Genomic DNA, 13,106 nt, shown 5'->3' on the forward strand with positions numbered 1-13,106 from the left:
AGGCACTGATCTGTGTGCCAAGTGATGGCACATCCCTTTGGATCCCTGCTTGCAGCACATCCTGACTTGTGCCCATCTGTCCTCACAGTGAGTGTAGTGATGGAGCCACTCGTGCTCCATGGACATGGGGGGATTTGCTTCAGAGAGCCTGGGAAGGTTGGGATGCCAAGAGGCACCTCCTGCTGTCCCACAGTCCTGGTGCATATGGAGACATGGCACTGGCAGTGTCCCCTGGGTGCCCAGGCACCCTCCCTTTAGTGTGTTCTGGGCTCCTGAGCAGGGTACAGGACTCTGCCAAGGGTCCCTCTCCTTCCATATTTCTTTGGCCGCCGTCTGTAGCTTATCTCCAAGTCAGACCTGGGGCTGAAATCTGCTCAGGCTGGGGGCAAGCAATGGGTGCTTGAGGTCTGGGGCCATTCCTGTATCTCCATGGACTGATCCCTTCCCCTTCTGTGCCTCTGTGCCTTTGTCACTACCTCCACTGCCGGAGGCAGTTGGCAAGGTCCCCAGCTGCCTCATTAAAACGGTGTTCTTCGTTACCCGAGCTGCTCCCAAGGCTGGCAATGGGGTGGGGAGGTGGCCTGGTGTCAGTGCTGCTGCTAGGCTCAGTGTGGGCTCCTGCTGCTGCCAGCTGCTGCTGTTGCCCTGGCATTGAGGTGGCTTTGTCAGGACTGGCATGGCCTCAGTTGTCCCCACGTCACCATTTTTGGGTGCTGGGATGGGGTGGGCTCAGGGCTGGGGTGTTGTGCTTCAGCCTGAAGCTGCAGAGCTTGGCCAACAGGAGTGTGGAGCTGACAATTTTTTAGGGAGGGACCTTCAGCTTTGCTCCCTCCCTGCTCCTCTCCTTAGACCCTGGCCAGTGAAGGGCCCCTATGTGAGGGGCTTTGGGCTTCCCCAGGGTGGGTGGTGTGAGGTGGCAGCATCAGGCCTCTAGAGGTTGCTCATTAGCAGCTAATTGCTAATGAAGAGAGGTCTGAGAGCAGCTGTACTTCCCTGGCAGAATGGGGATGTTCTGTGCCATGTTGGGGTTCCTGTCCTGCCCTGGGATGTGGGACAGTCCTGGTCCCTCCCTGCCAGCACTGCACGGCTCCTGGCCCTGCACTCTTTGAATTAAACACTTATCTGCTTTAAATATTGAGCTGAATGCAATATTAATGGGACAAGCGATGCTAGTGGGAGCCAGGGGACTCCCCAGCTGAAGCAGTGGGGTGGTGAAGCAACAACAGCGCAGGGTTTGGCTGGAGATGGATGCGTGCATCCCAGTGCCCTTCTGAGCAGGGATCTCAGCCATGGGGACACCTGTGGGGGTCAGGGTGAGGGGCTGTGTGTCTTCATCCTCTTTGCAAGGTACTGAGGGGTCCCTGTGTTGCAGCCGGGCTCCCTTCCCCCTCCCCTTTGTCAGCATCTCGGGGCTGCTGCAGCCGCCTCTTCCCACCGAGCGCTGCTGTTGCCATAGGAACTGGTTCGGATGTACCCCGGGCCCCCACTGCGCCCTGGGCCCTCCCTGCATCCTCCCAGGCCTCACGCTGCTGCTCGGCCGCTCTCAGCTCCCACCGAGGGCTGAGGGTCCCCAGAACAGCTCTATGTGTGTGGGGAAGGGGGGTATGGCTGCCTACAAAGGGTGGTGGCATGGCCTGCTGGCAGCATGAAGGTGGGCTGAGCTGCCGTGGTCTAAGCCGCCATGTTGGCATCGCTCCCCCATCCCCCAGGTTGAACATTGTCCCCATTCTTCCAGGTGGGGTGGCCGTGTCCCCCTCAGTGGCATGCAGTGAGGATGAGGAGGGTTGGATGCCGGCCCGGTTCCATCGCTTGCTGGCGCTGAGGGCAGGGCTGCTGGCGCAGGGCCGGGCTGTCTGGAGGAGCAGCTGCCCCCACACAGACTCAGGCTGCGGCTTCCCGGCAGCATGAATTATGTAAATGTGGGGAAAAAGAGCTGCTGGTCGGCAGGTGGGCAGCAGCAGCCGTGTGGAGTGAGTGTCCTTGTCCCTATGTGGCCCTAGGGGTTGGGAACAGGATTATGAGCCCCTGGGTCACTATGGGGTGAGACAGAGTCCAGGAATGTTTGTTATCCCTGCCCCCTCATCACCCATCTCCTTCCTGGATGCTCACCGCCATCTTCTCTTCTTCTGGTAGATTTCAACTACGGTACAGAGGACTATGATGCTGAGGGCAATGAGGAGCCCAAAACACTGCCAGAAGGCTCGGAAGCCATGCCCTACATCGACGAATCACCCACCATGTCCCCCCAGCTCAGTGCTCGGGGCCAGGAGAGCGGGGACGGCGTCTCACCCACACCCACGGATGGGCTCAACACAGGGGTAGGTGATCTGGGCACTGAGCTTGGCACTAGGACCTGTGCAAATTGGTGCTGGGATGTGCCTTCTTTCCTGGTGATGGTTTGATGCTGCTGTGATGTGTGCGATGTCTACTCGGCTTCCCAAACCCAGAGTTGGGGATGGTGAGGTGTCCATGGGTCACACTGCGAGCTGGAGCCGAACTGGGAGATGCTTGGGTGCACTGCTGTGTCCCCTGCCCCTCTGCGAGGGGACAAGAAGCAGCCGTGCTGCAGGCTCCATCTAGTGGCACTTGGGGACAGCCTGCCAGCTGCACTGGGACACCGTGTCCACCCCTTCCTTTCTCTTTAAAAGGAAACTCAGATTTAACTCCTTGAGCTCTTAACATCCTTGCAGAACTGCTGGGTTTTTATCCGTTGCCTTTTCCAGGAGAGAAATTTGGAAAGCTTTGGAGTGGGGAACTGAAAATGGAGGGTGTTTTTATCCAGAATGAGGGTTTCTCTATAACCCAGGGGGTGCTGTGCTGTCCCAGAGACCTGGAAGCTGCTGTCCCCTCTGCACCCTGTGTATAGGGACTGCTTTGTGGGGGGTGGGGAGACAGGGACATGGGAGGAGGCAGTGTGGAAAAATGTGGAGGTTTTTGTCATGGAGGGAGTTAAGGCCTTAACCCGGATGTTGAGGCGGAGGAGCACAGAGGTGTGGCTTCCTCCCCGGGGTATGGGTGCTGCACAGCATCCTCTGTGTCCAGTCCCATGTGGATCCCATGGGTCACATCACGCCTCCTTGAGCTGCTGTGTCCCCAGGCATGGTTCCCTGGCTGCCCAACATTGGGCTGAGTCAGCCCCCACCCTGGTACCCCACTTGCAGTGGGGTCTCATCCCCTGGCAGGGTGGTCATGGGGAAGCAGTGGGGCTCTGAGTAACCCAGGAGATGTTCCCTTCTGCTTTCAGGCAGTGATGCCATCTCCAGTGGCTGTCTCAGCTCAGTGCTGGCCCAGCACTAACAGGATTGGGGGCTTTAGAGCTCAGTGCCAGCTCTGCCTCTGATCCCTTTATCTGCAGCTGCTTGGGCTGGGGCTTAGGGGGAGTGCCTTTGGGTGCCAGCAGCTGTGGTCTTGGAGTGCCTCTGGGTGGGCACATGTGTTTAAGCTGCAGCCCTGTTGTGTGGATGGCATAGGGTGCCTGGCTCACCCTGACATCCCATATCCATCTAGTGTTGGAGGTGGCATCTCCAGCTTGGCAGGGTCTTATCTTATGAGCTTCTGGGGTGACAGCAACTGAGCCTGTAACTCCCCCAGCTGCATGTGGACCAGCCCATCCCACCTGCAGCCACGAGCATCCTGGCAGAGGCTGTGGCCACATCACAGGGGGTGATGTGTTGGTTTGGTACTGAAGATGGCTCTCCCCACCCTGGTGACCCTATGGCTATGTCACGGGGTCCTCAGAAAGAGCCCCCTTACCAAATGTGCCAAGCCTGAGGTGCAGTGTGGATGCAGATAAGGGCTCCAGAAAGTCCTTCCTCCCTTTTTTTCATGCACCAGTGGTTTGTTTCAGGTTTTGACAGGAGTAGGGAGGCGAGAAGCTTGTGGGGGCTGAGCATCCGCAGCCACTGGTTCCCCTTTTTTTTTTTCCCTTGCGGAGGAGAGTGGGAAAACGGCTGAAACGGCTCTCTTGCATTAGATCCTGCAGATATCTGCATCTCCAGTCCCTTCTTACCCCACTCGCCAGGCCCAGTGAGGCCCCACAGAACTGCTAGATGTAGACTGGGTGCTTTGGGAAGTACCATGCATCTGTACCACATCCATGCTGAGGTTTCTTCTGGAGCCGGGGGGGACCCAGGAGCTTTTACCTGTGAGGGGGGGGGTCAGATGCCCTAATGGGACATGATCCCTTCTGCTGCCCTCAGGGGTCACTGCAGAATGCCGTGGTCCAGCTCTCCCCGTGCATGGGGATACCCATGGCTGATAGCCCCCCATTCTGCCTGCTCTGTTGCTTGCTGCTCTGCCTGGCGAGGCTGGGGATGGCACGGGGTGTGGGGGGGTGTAGATGGTTAGCGACCCCTCCCCATGGAGTTCCCCTTTGCTGTGTGCCTTCCCCAGCGCTTTAACTCCGAAGAAGCATTTGTTGAGCTGCCTTGACCATAGTGCGAGCGGCCCCACCTCCACACCAGACGTGCATTTCCTGTAGCGAGAGCGCAGGGCGGAGCGGCAGCTCTGGCTGCAAGCGGAGCAGAGCGGCACGGCGGGCAGCGGCCCTGAGCTGCTGTTGGAGCATCTGGGGGGAGCTTTGGACGAGGCAGAGCCCAGCAGCTCCTCCGTCCACGCTCGGGTGACCTCGCCGTCCCCGCTGCCGTCACGCGTGGGTGGCTGTGCCGCTGCCTGGGGGGAGCCCCGCAGCGGGGCCGGCGGCCTGAGCTGGGACAGGCGGGAGCACCGGGGATCCCATAATGGCTCCTTTCATCCAGAGGCTGTGGCCGGCATCCAGGGCTGAGTCAGGCCCGGCTGGTTTGGCTGCGTAAGTCCTCTTCTTCTGAAGCCTTGTGGGGTCCCCGCAGCCCCCCCTGGTGCCCAGCAGGCCATGGAGGAGGAAGAGGAAGCCATAGGGTACCTGGATAAAGTCCTGGAGGATGAAGATGACTCTGAGCCAGGAACCCCCACCAGCCCCGGGTCTCCATTCTCGGCCAATGAGAAGGTGGGCACCCATGGGGCACCCTGCTTCAGTGCTGGATGGGGTGGGGATGGAAATGGGCACCTTCTATCATGGACCTAAGGGGCTTGGGTGTGAGATTTCCCAGGGCAGGGGTGGGGAAGAAAGTGAATGCCAAGAGTTCAGCCAGTGTCTGTGTGTGCCTGCTGGGGTGGGCTGCTGTGCTGGCAGAGCTGGGATGCTTGGGATGAGACTGGACTGCTCTGTGCCACTGACTCACTGCACAGCCATGAGCAAACTCCCTAAATTGCTCCCAGCCCTGGTACTTTGGCCCGGGAGGTGTCCTGGTACCCCTAGCTACAGCCCTTTGCCTTCTAGCCCACCTAGCATGGTTGCTTCATGGCAGAGGTGGAGGAGGTCTGTCTCCATCTCTGTTCTCCTTGGGGTCTCCTTCACAGGGTGGATGCTGGACCCTGTGTGAAGGTGGACTTTCTGCCCCTTGGGGCCGTGGGGGGTCCCACTAAAACCATCCCCAGGGGCATCACGGGCCTTGGGTGCAAATGTGCCCCCTTATCTTCTCAGCTTTCACGCAGGGCCCAGCCTCAGGGGAAGCAGGAAGAGCCCGTGACTAATGGTGGCAGCAAGCCTGCCAGTACCAAGCAGGCTCCCTGTGCTCCCCCCACACAGCTCCCTGCAGCCTGGCCTTAACGGTACCGCTGGGCAGGGAGCACTAGGCTCTGAGCTGGCTGATGGGACAGGACTGAGTGGTGCCCACATGGAGTGGGACAGGAGTATTGTGTGCTTCCTGGCTGTGCTTCTATCTGGGGTGGGGGAGCTGCTCATGCTGCCTATGGCACCCAAGTGAGGCTGCTGTTGTTGTACCCTTGGTGTGGTGCCCATGGCTGGCAGAGAGAGGGGACTATGGTCCTGTTTAGCCATCCCAAATTGCTTGGAGCACCAAGCTGGTAGTTGTGATCCTCACTCTCCAAATTGGGTTGTAACAGCTGGGTTAAGGCAGGGCTGTGTCTCTGCCTGGTGCTGCTTTGGTTGGCAAAGCCTGGCTCCTGAGAGTGAGCTTTTGTGCTGGGATGGGAATTTTGGGCACAGTGTGTGTTTGAGGCAATCCAAAGCCCAAGAAAGGCATTCAGGGTCATTGCTGTGCCTGATGTCATGGGTGGGATGTGCATCACTTCTAAGCAGAGCAGAGGCTTCTGGTGTGCCTGGCTGGGTGCTGTGTCTTCAGAACCAGACCTGCCCTGATGCCACCAAGCAGCGACACAAGGGCTGGCAGTAACCACGGGGGTGGCACTTTCCCAGAGAAAACCCCAGCTGGGAAGAGGGTGGTGCTGGCTCACAAAGCCAGCCTTAGGGCTTGGTTTCTTTGGGCGCCTGTGGACTCTGCCCTTGGGAGGGTTTTACCTCACTGTGCCTCCCTGGAGCGCTGCCTGCAGTGCTGGGCTCGGGGCCAAGCAAAGTCGGTGCCGCCCCAACTTCCCAGCTGGCTCCAGCCTGGCCATGATGTCCTGCAGGCACGTACCCGGCCCTTGCTGCAGTGTGTCTATGCTGGAAGGGATATGTCCTTGTGGGGATGGGATGAGGGGCTCTGTGCCATGCTGACTGCTGGCTGAGCTGGGCTCCTTGCTGTGTTGCACAGGGCGAGCGAGATGCTGGCAAAGGGCTGGAGATGCGGAAGCTGGTGCTCTCTGGCTTCCTGGCCAGCGAGGAGATCTACATCAACCAGCTGGAGGCACTCCTGTTGGTGAGCACAGCCGGGCCCCCTCCCCAGGGGGGTCACCAGAAGGGATGGGGGTTGGGGTCCCTCTTCCCTGGACAGCCCCTACAAGCCTGCCCAGCACAGGAGTGTCTGTAGCCCTGCTTCCTCCCATAGTCACGTTGGCTTTTGTGGTGGAGATGCAGTTGCATAACATGAGGGTCACTGCTGCTGGGACGGGCAAGTCTGAGGGTGCAGGAGCAGGGAGCAGACCCTGCAGTGACTGCCCCTCATGCTGGGGACTGGGGCTGTCCCAGAGCTATCTCCTTTGTTGGGCCAGAGGAGTCTTTGGGGCCCCACTCTCAGACGCTCTCCCTTCTCCTTCGGCAGCCCATGAAGCCGCTGAAGGCCACAGCCACTACATCGCAGCCTGTCCTCACCCTGCAGCAGATTGAAACCATTTTCTACAAGATCCAGGACATCTACGAAATCCACAAGGAGTTCTATGACAACCTGTGCCCCAAGGTGCAGCAGTGGGACAGCAACATCACCATGGGTCACCTCTTCCAGAAGCTGGTATGCACCTTGCTCAGCTAATTCATCCACATCCCCTTCTGCTTGAGGGACAGGCTGAGGTGGTTTATGTCTGTGCCTGGCCTCTGGGGGTGCAGGGGGCACTGTGGGCACCTGGCTGATCCCACTGTCCCCCTGTCCACAGGCCAGCCAGCTTGGGGTGTACAAGGCCTTTGTGGATAACTATAAAATTGCTCTGGAAACAGCTGAGAAGTGCAGCCAGAGCAACTACCAGTTCCAGAAGATCTCTGAGGTGAGTGGGGCTGGGGTTGTGCCGTGGGGTTAGAGCATGTATCATGGAGTGGGGAACGGGGCTTTGTTCCCATGCACCCTGTGGAGGGGTTCCCCCTGCCCTGGGACTTTTGGATACTATCTGTAGAACAGAACCACCTTCAGCCATGTGGGGTGGTGGTGCTCAATGGGTGTTGTGCTGAATCTCCTGCAGGCTTTGCCCCCCAGTTTGGGACCCCTCAGTGGGACCAGTGCTATGATACTGCTTCAGGGAGACCTGGGGGAATGTCTGGATCCACCCCTAGCTAGTAGCACCCCTGCTCATGGTGTGGCCCCACAGGGCTGGGAGAGAGTCTCAGTGCAGAGCCTCCCAACCTTGAGGAATGCCCTGCCCCAGCCCTGCTTTGCTGCCCTTTCCCTCCCTAGGAGCTGAAGGTGAAGGGCCCCAAGGACTCGAAGGAGAGCCACACGTCCGTCACCATGGAGGGTACGGCATGCGAAGGGGCGGGCGTGGGGAGGGGGCTGCAGCCTTTTGTCTGCGGGTGCATTACCAAGCAGCTCCCGGCAGTGGAGCCCTTTTGCGTTCCCATGCGCGGCGCTGGCACTGAGTAGGGGGGGACGCCCCTCGTGAGGATGCTGGAGGCGTGCAGCAGCCCCCCACCCCCTGCCCACCCCTTCCTCCTGCACTGGGAGCTGTGCTGAAGGCCGATGCTGTGGCGCAGCAGCTGGGCTGAGCAGCCGAGGGGAGGCAGGGATGGCTGCACAGAGAAGGGGCTGCCATGGAAATCCTCGTTATTGTCCGGCTTTGCTGTAACTGCACTTACGGTGAGGGCTGGCGGGGGCTGTGGTGCGGGGGGAGCATTTCACCTGTTGTGGGGCCGACGCCTTTGCAGGACGGTGGTGGCTTTGTGTTCTGCAGCCTGAAGTTGTGCGCTTCTTTGTTCTGGGCTCTGTCGAACCGCTTGGCTCTGGCAGCGTGGCCACGCGCTCACCTGGCCCATGGGGCTTGTGCTGGTAGTGGAGATGGGGAGAGAGCTGCTCAGTGGGGCTCTGCGTGAAGGTTGCAGTGGGGAAGGGTTCTCCTTTTGCTCGCTGGATGCTGTGAGCATCTCGAGGTTGTGATGCCCTTCTTGGCTGCATGCCTCTCTGCCTGCCATCATCCAGCCCTTGGGGACCGCGGTGATGGGGATGGTGCTGGAGGGGGAGGTTGGTGATGTGCCGGATCAGCCCCTCCTGGAGATCTGTTGGGCTCCCAGGTGCTTTGTGTGTGCCTGTAGCGATGGCAGCAGGAGGCTGTGTCCTCCCCCTGCACAAGGCGGGGCAGCATCCTGAGCGTCTCCTCCCTCCTGGCTCTCACCAAGTGCTGCAGGAGCTTCAGCTTTCCATGCTGCCACCGAACTGTGGGGAAGTGGCTGCAGTGGGGGACAGCCCCATGTCCTCTCACACTCAGAGGGGTCCTTCCCTTGTCACTTGGGGCTATCAGACAGCACCCTTCTCCAGGATCCTTGGGAGCTTCTCTGTGACTCAGTGTGGTGTGGGGTCAGCACGTTTCCCTCTTCCTCTCCTGGTTGCAGTGCTTCCCCACTGGGGCTCTGCAATTTGAGGAAGTGATCCAAATGGCCGGGAAAATCCAGATGCCTCAGTCTGGGTATAAATAGCCTAGAGGGATGTGCAAGCAACCAGCTGTGGGGTGTTGGGACCTAGCACTGCAAGGGGATGATAGGGCTGAGGGGAGCCCCAGAGCATCTCATTGGGTGGGTGAGCAGGGCTGGGGCGGGAGCTGCATGGGACCCAGCATGGAACAGAAAGGGAAACTGAGAAAGATTCTGGCTGTGAGGGGCTGAGCTCCCACAGGCAGTGCCAACTGGCACCTTGTGTCTCCCACAGCGCTGCTGTACAAACCCATTGACCGTGTCACCCGGAGCACCCTTGTTCTGCACGTGAGTGTGATACCAGTACTGGGGTGGGATGGGGTCACTGAGGTGTAATAGGGTGAGGTGACTTGTGATGGTTGTGTCCCCCGGCTGGACTGGCCATGTCCTCCTGCTGTTGTGGTCCCACAGCCTGGGAAGCACTGTGGGGGGCACCCCAGTGTGGGTGCTGCTGGATAGGCCTTGGGTTGCTCATTCCATGCTCACTCACATCCAGGACCTCCTCAAACACACCCCATCTGACCACCCCGACTACCCGCTGCTGCAGGACGCCCTCCGCATCTCACAGAACTTCCTCTCCAGCATCAATGAGGACATCGATCCCCGGAGGACAGCAGTCACCACTCCCAAGGGGGAGGTGAGACAGGCAGGGTGGCATAGCGGGTGGTTGAGCCCTGGTCTTTGCTGCTTGCTGGCACCCTGCTGACGTTCAGGGAGACAAAATGGTACCCATGGGTTGTGGACCTGTGGGATGAAACATGGGGAGGGACAGGGGTGTCTGTGTTTACCATCCTGTGCTATTTTCCCTCTCTGACACCCACCCTGCTCCCTGCAGACCCGGCAGCTCATCAAGGATGGCTTCTTGGTGGAGCTGTCAGAGGGCTCGAGGAAGCTGCGGCATGTCTTCCTCTTCACTGACGTGTTGCTCTGTGCCAAGCTGAAGAAGACAGCAGTGGGGTAAGAAGGGCACTGGGTTTGTGAGGGATGAGCAGAATGCCTCACCCTCCAGTGGGGTCCAGTAGGGATGGGTAGCATCTCAGTGCTCACAACTTGGCTGCAGGAAGCACCAGCAGTATGACTGTAAGTGGTACGTGCCTCTGGCTGACCTGGTGTTCCCCTCACCGGAGGAGTCAGAGCACTGCCCACAGGTGCACGTCATCCCTGACCATGAGCTGGAGGACATGAAAATGAAGATCTCAGCCATCAAGAGTGAGGTGCAGAAGGAGGTGAGAGGAGAGCATGGGATGCCTACAAAGTGCAAGGATGTCCCCAACCTGGGAAGGGACACCAATATAATCTTGCCTGTCTGTCCTTGACCGACTCAGCCTTTGTGCCCTCTCCCTGCCTGCAGAAAGCCAACAAAGGGCAGAGCCGTGCCATTGAGCGCCTCAAGAAGAAAATGTTTGAGAATGAGTTCTGGCTGCTCCTCAACTCGCCTGCCATTCCCTTCCGCATCCACAACCGCAATGGAAAGGTAAGCAGGGCTGCAGGTGAGAGGACAGGGCTGTGCTGGCCAAGGAGTGACAAGTCACAGCCCTGCAGCATTGCTTTCTCTCTTCCAGAGCTATTTGTTCTTGCTGTCCTCTGACTATGAGAGGTCTGAATGGAGGGAGGCCATTCAGAAACTGCAGAAAAAAGGTAATTCTTGGCCTGTTGAGAAGACCCCATGGATCTTCTTTTCCCCAGAGTGCTGGGATGGGTTGGTCCCGTGGGACTGCAGCCACTGCCATCCAGTCCCTGGAGCCAGAGTATCTCTCTGAAGCACCTCTGCTGTCCTTTCACAGACCTCCAGGCCTTTGTGCTGAGCTCGGTGGAGCTGCAGGTTCTGACAGGGTCCTGCTTCAAGTTACGCACTGTCCACAACATCCCAGTCACCAGCAATAAGGATGGTGAGTGACAACCAGGCTGGTGGCCCCATTCTGCTCAGGGGTGTCCATGGGGAGGACATGCTGTGTCCCTGGTTTGGTCTGGGGTCCATGCTGCTGTGGCCCTGGCTGTGCATGGGGACATGTCCCCAGCAGGTGGCACTGCAGGAGCACAGCTGGGCTCCCAGGCGCAGCACTCCCAGCTGTGACATGGGACTGGCTTTGGGGTGGGAGCATCCCCTCAGTATCGGGATGCTGTTGGGCAGGGTGGGGATTCTTGGCCTTCCCCAGACCTCTGGGACAGCTCTGCAGAGGACTGGAGACACTGGGGGCTGTGCTTGAAGGGTAAAAAACAGAACCCTAATGCATCCCCCTGTCTTGCAGACGATGAGTCCCCCGGGCTCTATGGGTTCCTGCACGTCATTGTCCACTCTGCCAAGGGCTTCAAGCAATCGGCCAGTAAGTGCGGGTGCCTGTCCTTGTGTGCAGAGTCTGGGGAGGGAGCTCAGTCTTGCGTGTGGCCCTGCTCTGCCCCATGGTTTGGCAGTAAATACGCATCTCTGGATGCTCAGCAGTGTCTCCTCCCCCAGATCTGTACTGCACGCTGGAGGTGGATTCCTTCGGCTATTTTGTCAGCAAAGCCAAGACCAGGGTTTTTCGGGACACGACAGAGCCACAGTGGAATGAGGTGAGATGAGACTGTGGGATGTGGGGAAGGGACCGTGCTCACCTTCCAGCCCAGGCTTTGAAGCTGATTTGGGTGCTGGTGCTGAGCTATCTTTACTCCCCAGGAGTTTGAGATTGAGCTGGAAGGTTCCCAGTCCCTGCGTATCCTCTGCTATGAGAAGTGCTACGACAAGACCAAACTCAACAAGGACAACAATGAAATTGTGGACAAGATCATGGGCAAGGGGCAGATCCAGGTATGTGCTGGGGCATTCGGGTGTCTTTTCACCCTCCTGGGGCTGGTCTGCTGGGCTGGGAGATGGTGTGTATCTGGCTTTGGGCATTGATTCCAGCGTGCAATGGCCTCAGCAGAGGCACAGAGCGCAAAGGGATCCTGGAAAGGTGGCAAAGCCCACGGCCACCATGAGGGTTGCATCCAACCCTTGCCGGTGTGGCACAGGGGCTGCAGGAATGGGGCTGCAGGAATATGGCTGCTCTGCCCAAGATGGGGTTGTGAGCTCAGTGCCTGCTTGCCCCAGGGAGGGCTCTGAGCGTGTTGCCCCACATCTCCCACGCCAGCACAGCCGTCCCACTCCGCTGGCCATGGCTGTCCCCCTCTGCCACCATCTGCCTCTCCTGCGCCTCCATCAGCTGCTGTTATGGCAACGGGTGTTTCCAAGGCAACAGCTGAGCTGCCTCTGATTGGAGGTTACCAGGCAGGGAGGATGGAGGCCTTGGTTGCCCTGAGATGCACCCAGGTGAGTGGCAGGAGGGCAACAGGGAATGCCCATCCAGTTTCTTGGCAGGACCACTGGTCTGGCTGCTTTCCCTGCTGTGCTGGGGACAGCGTCATTCTGGGGACACAACCCTCCAACCTGAGTGTGCTTTTAAGTGTCTGTCGTGGCTGTCTGCTCCATGGGAAAGTAGCTGAGGGCAGGTCTCGGGGGAGGGAGGAAGGAGAATGAAAACACTGCTGAGATGGAGACACCAAGTGGGGTCGGCACCAGAATGGGTACGAGATGGGGTTTGGCTGGGCTCATTCGTACCCAAAATTGCCCATCTGTTGCCCTCCTTGGCACAGGGTGGGGGTGATGTGGGGTCAAGCAGCATACAAGAGGCCGGGGAAGGGGCACAGAGCCTCGTGGGGCTCAGCCCAGCTGCACTCTCGGAAATAGCCCATGTCAACAAACATGAGTCACGCTGAGAGACGCGGGGATCAGGATGGGGACAGCACAGCTTGTCTCTGCTATACAGAAGTCCTGGAGGAAGAAAGGGAGAGATAGGAGGCCTGCTTGCCCCAGGGAAGACCTGGCTGGATGCAGTGGTGTCTCTGACACTGGGACAGGGGTGTCTAGCCATCATCCAGCCCCTCTGCTCTGGACAGGGCTGGCTGCAGCAGGAGCAGCACAGTGGCAGACAGGGAATGGGATGGAGCAGGCACTGCTGTTTGTGGGTACCTGCATTGTTGC

At 59.0% G+C, this 13,106-nt stretch overlaps 1 protein-coding gene across 4 annotated transcripts in view; it reads left to right on the forward strand.

Annotated features, from left to right (window-relative positions):
* ABR (ABR activator of RhoGEF and GTPase) overlaps window positions 1-13,106 on the forward strand; it is a 29,908-nt gene that overhangs the window by 7,637 nt on the left and 9,165 nt on the right. For 2 of the 4 annotated variants that reach the window (XM_015880693.2, XM_015880694.2), the window contains exons 2-16: window positions 2,134-2,318; window positions 6,594-6,698; window positions 7,041-7,226; window positions 7,369-7,476; window positions 7,881-7,941; window positions 9,342-9,394; window positions 9,603-9,743; window positions 9,942-10,063; window positions 10,167-10,332; window positions 10,458-10,580; window positions 10,669-10,744; window positions 10,891-10,995; window positions 11,356-11,430; window positions 11,562-11,659; window positions 11,763-11,894. In XM_015880693.2, coding sequence (XP_015736179.1) covers window positions 2,211-2,318; window positions 6,594-6,698; window positions 7,041-7,226; window positions 7,369-7,476; window positions 7,881-7,941; window positions 9,342-9,394; window positions 9,603-9,743; window positions 9,942-10,063; window positions 10,167-10,332; window positions 10,458-10,580; window positions 10,669-10,744; window positions 10,891-10,995; window positions 11,356-11,430; window positions 11,562-11,659; window positions 11,763-11,894 — 1,659 coding nt within the window. In that variant the 5' untranslated portion in view covers window positions 2,134-2,210. Of the gene's footprint in view, window positions 1-2,133; window positions 2,323-4,489; window positions 4,985-6,593; window positions 6,699-7,040; window positions 7,227-7,368; window positions 7,477-7,880; window positions 7,942-9,341; window positions 9,395-9,602; window positions 9,744-9,941; window positions 10,064-10,166; window positions 10,333-10,457; window positions 10,581-10,668; window positions 10,745-10,890; window positions 10,996-11,355; window positions 11,431-11,561; window positions 11,660-11,762; window positions 11,895-13,106 lie in introns of those variants that run through there. The other 2 variants (XM_032448448.1, XM_015880695.2) reach the window with 2 other exon arrangements.

This window comes from Coturnix japonica, chromosome 19, assembly GCF_001577835.2.
Source record: "Coturnix japonica isolate 7356 chromosome 19, Coturnix japonica 2.1, whole genome shotgun sequence".
NCBI lineage: Eukaryota > Metazoa > Chordata > Aves > Galliformes > Phasianidae > Coturnix > Coturnix japonica.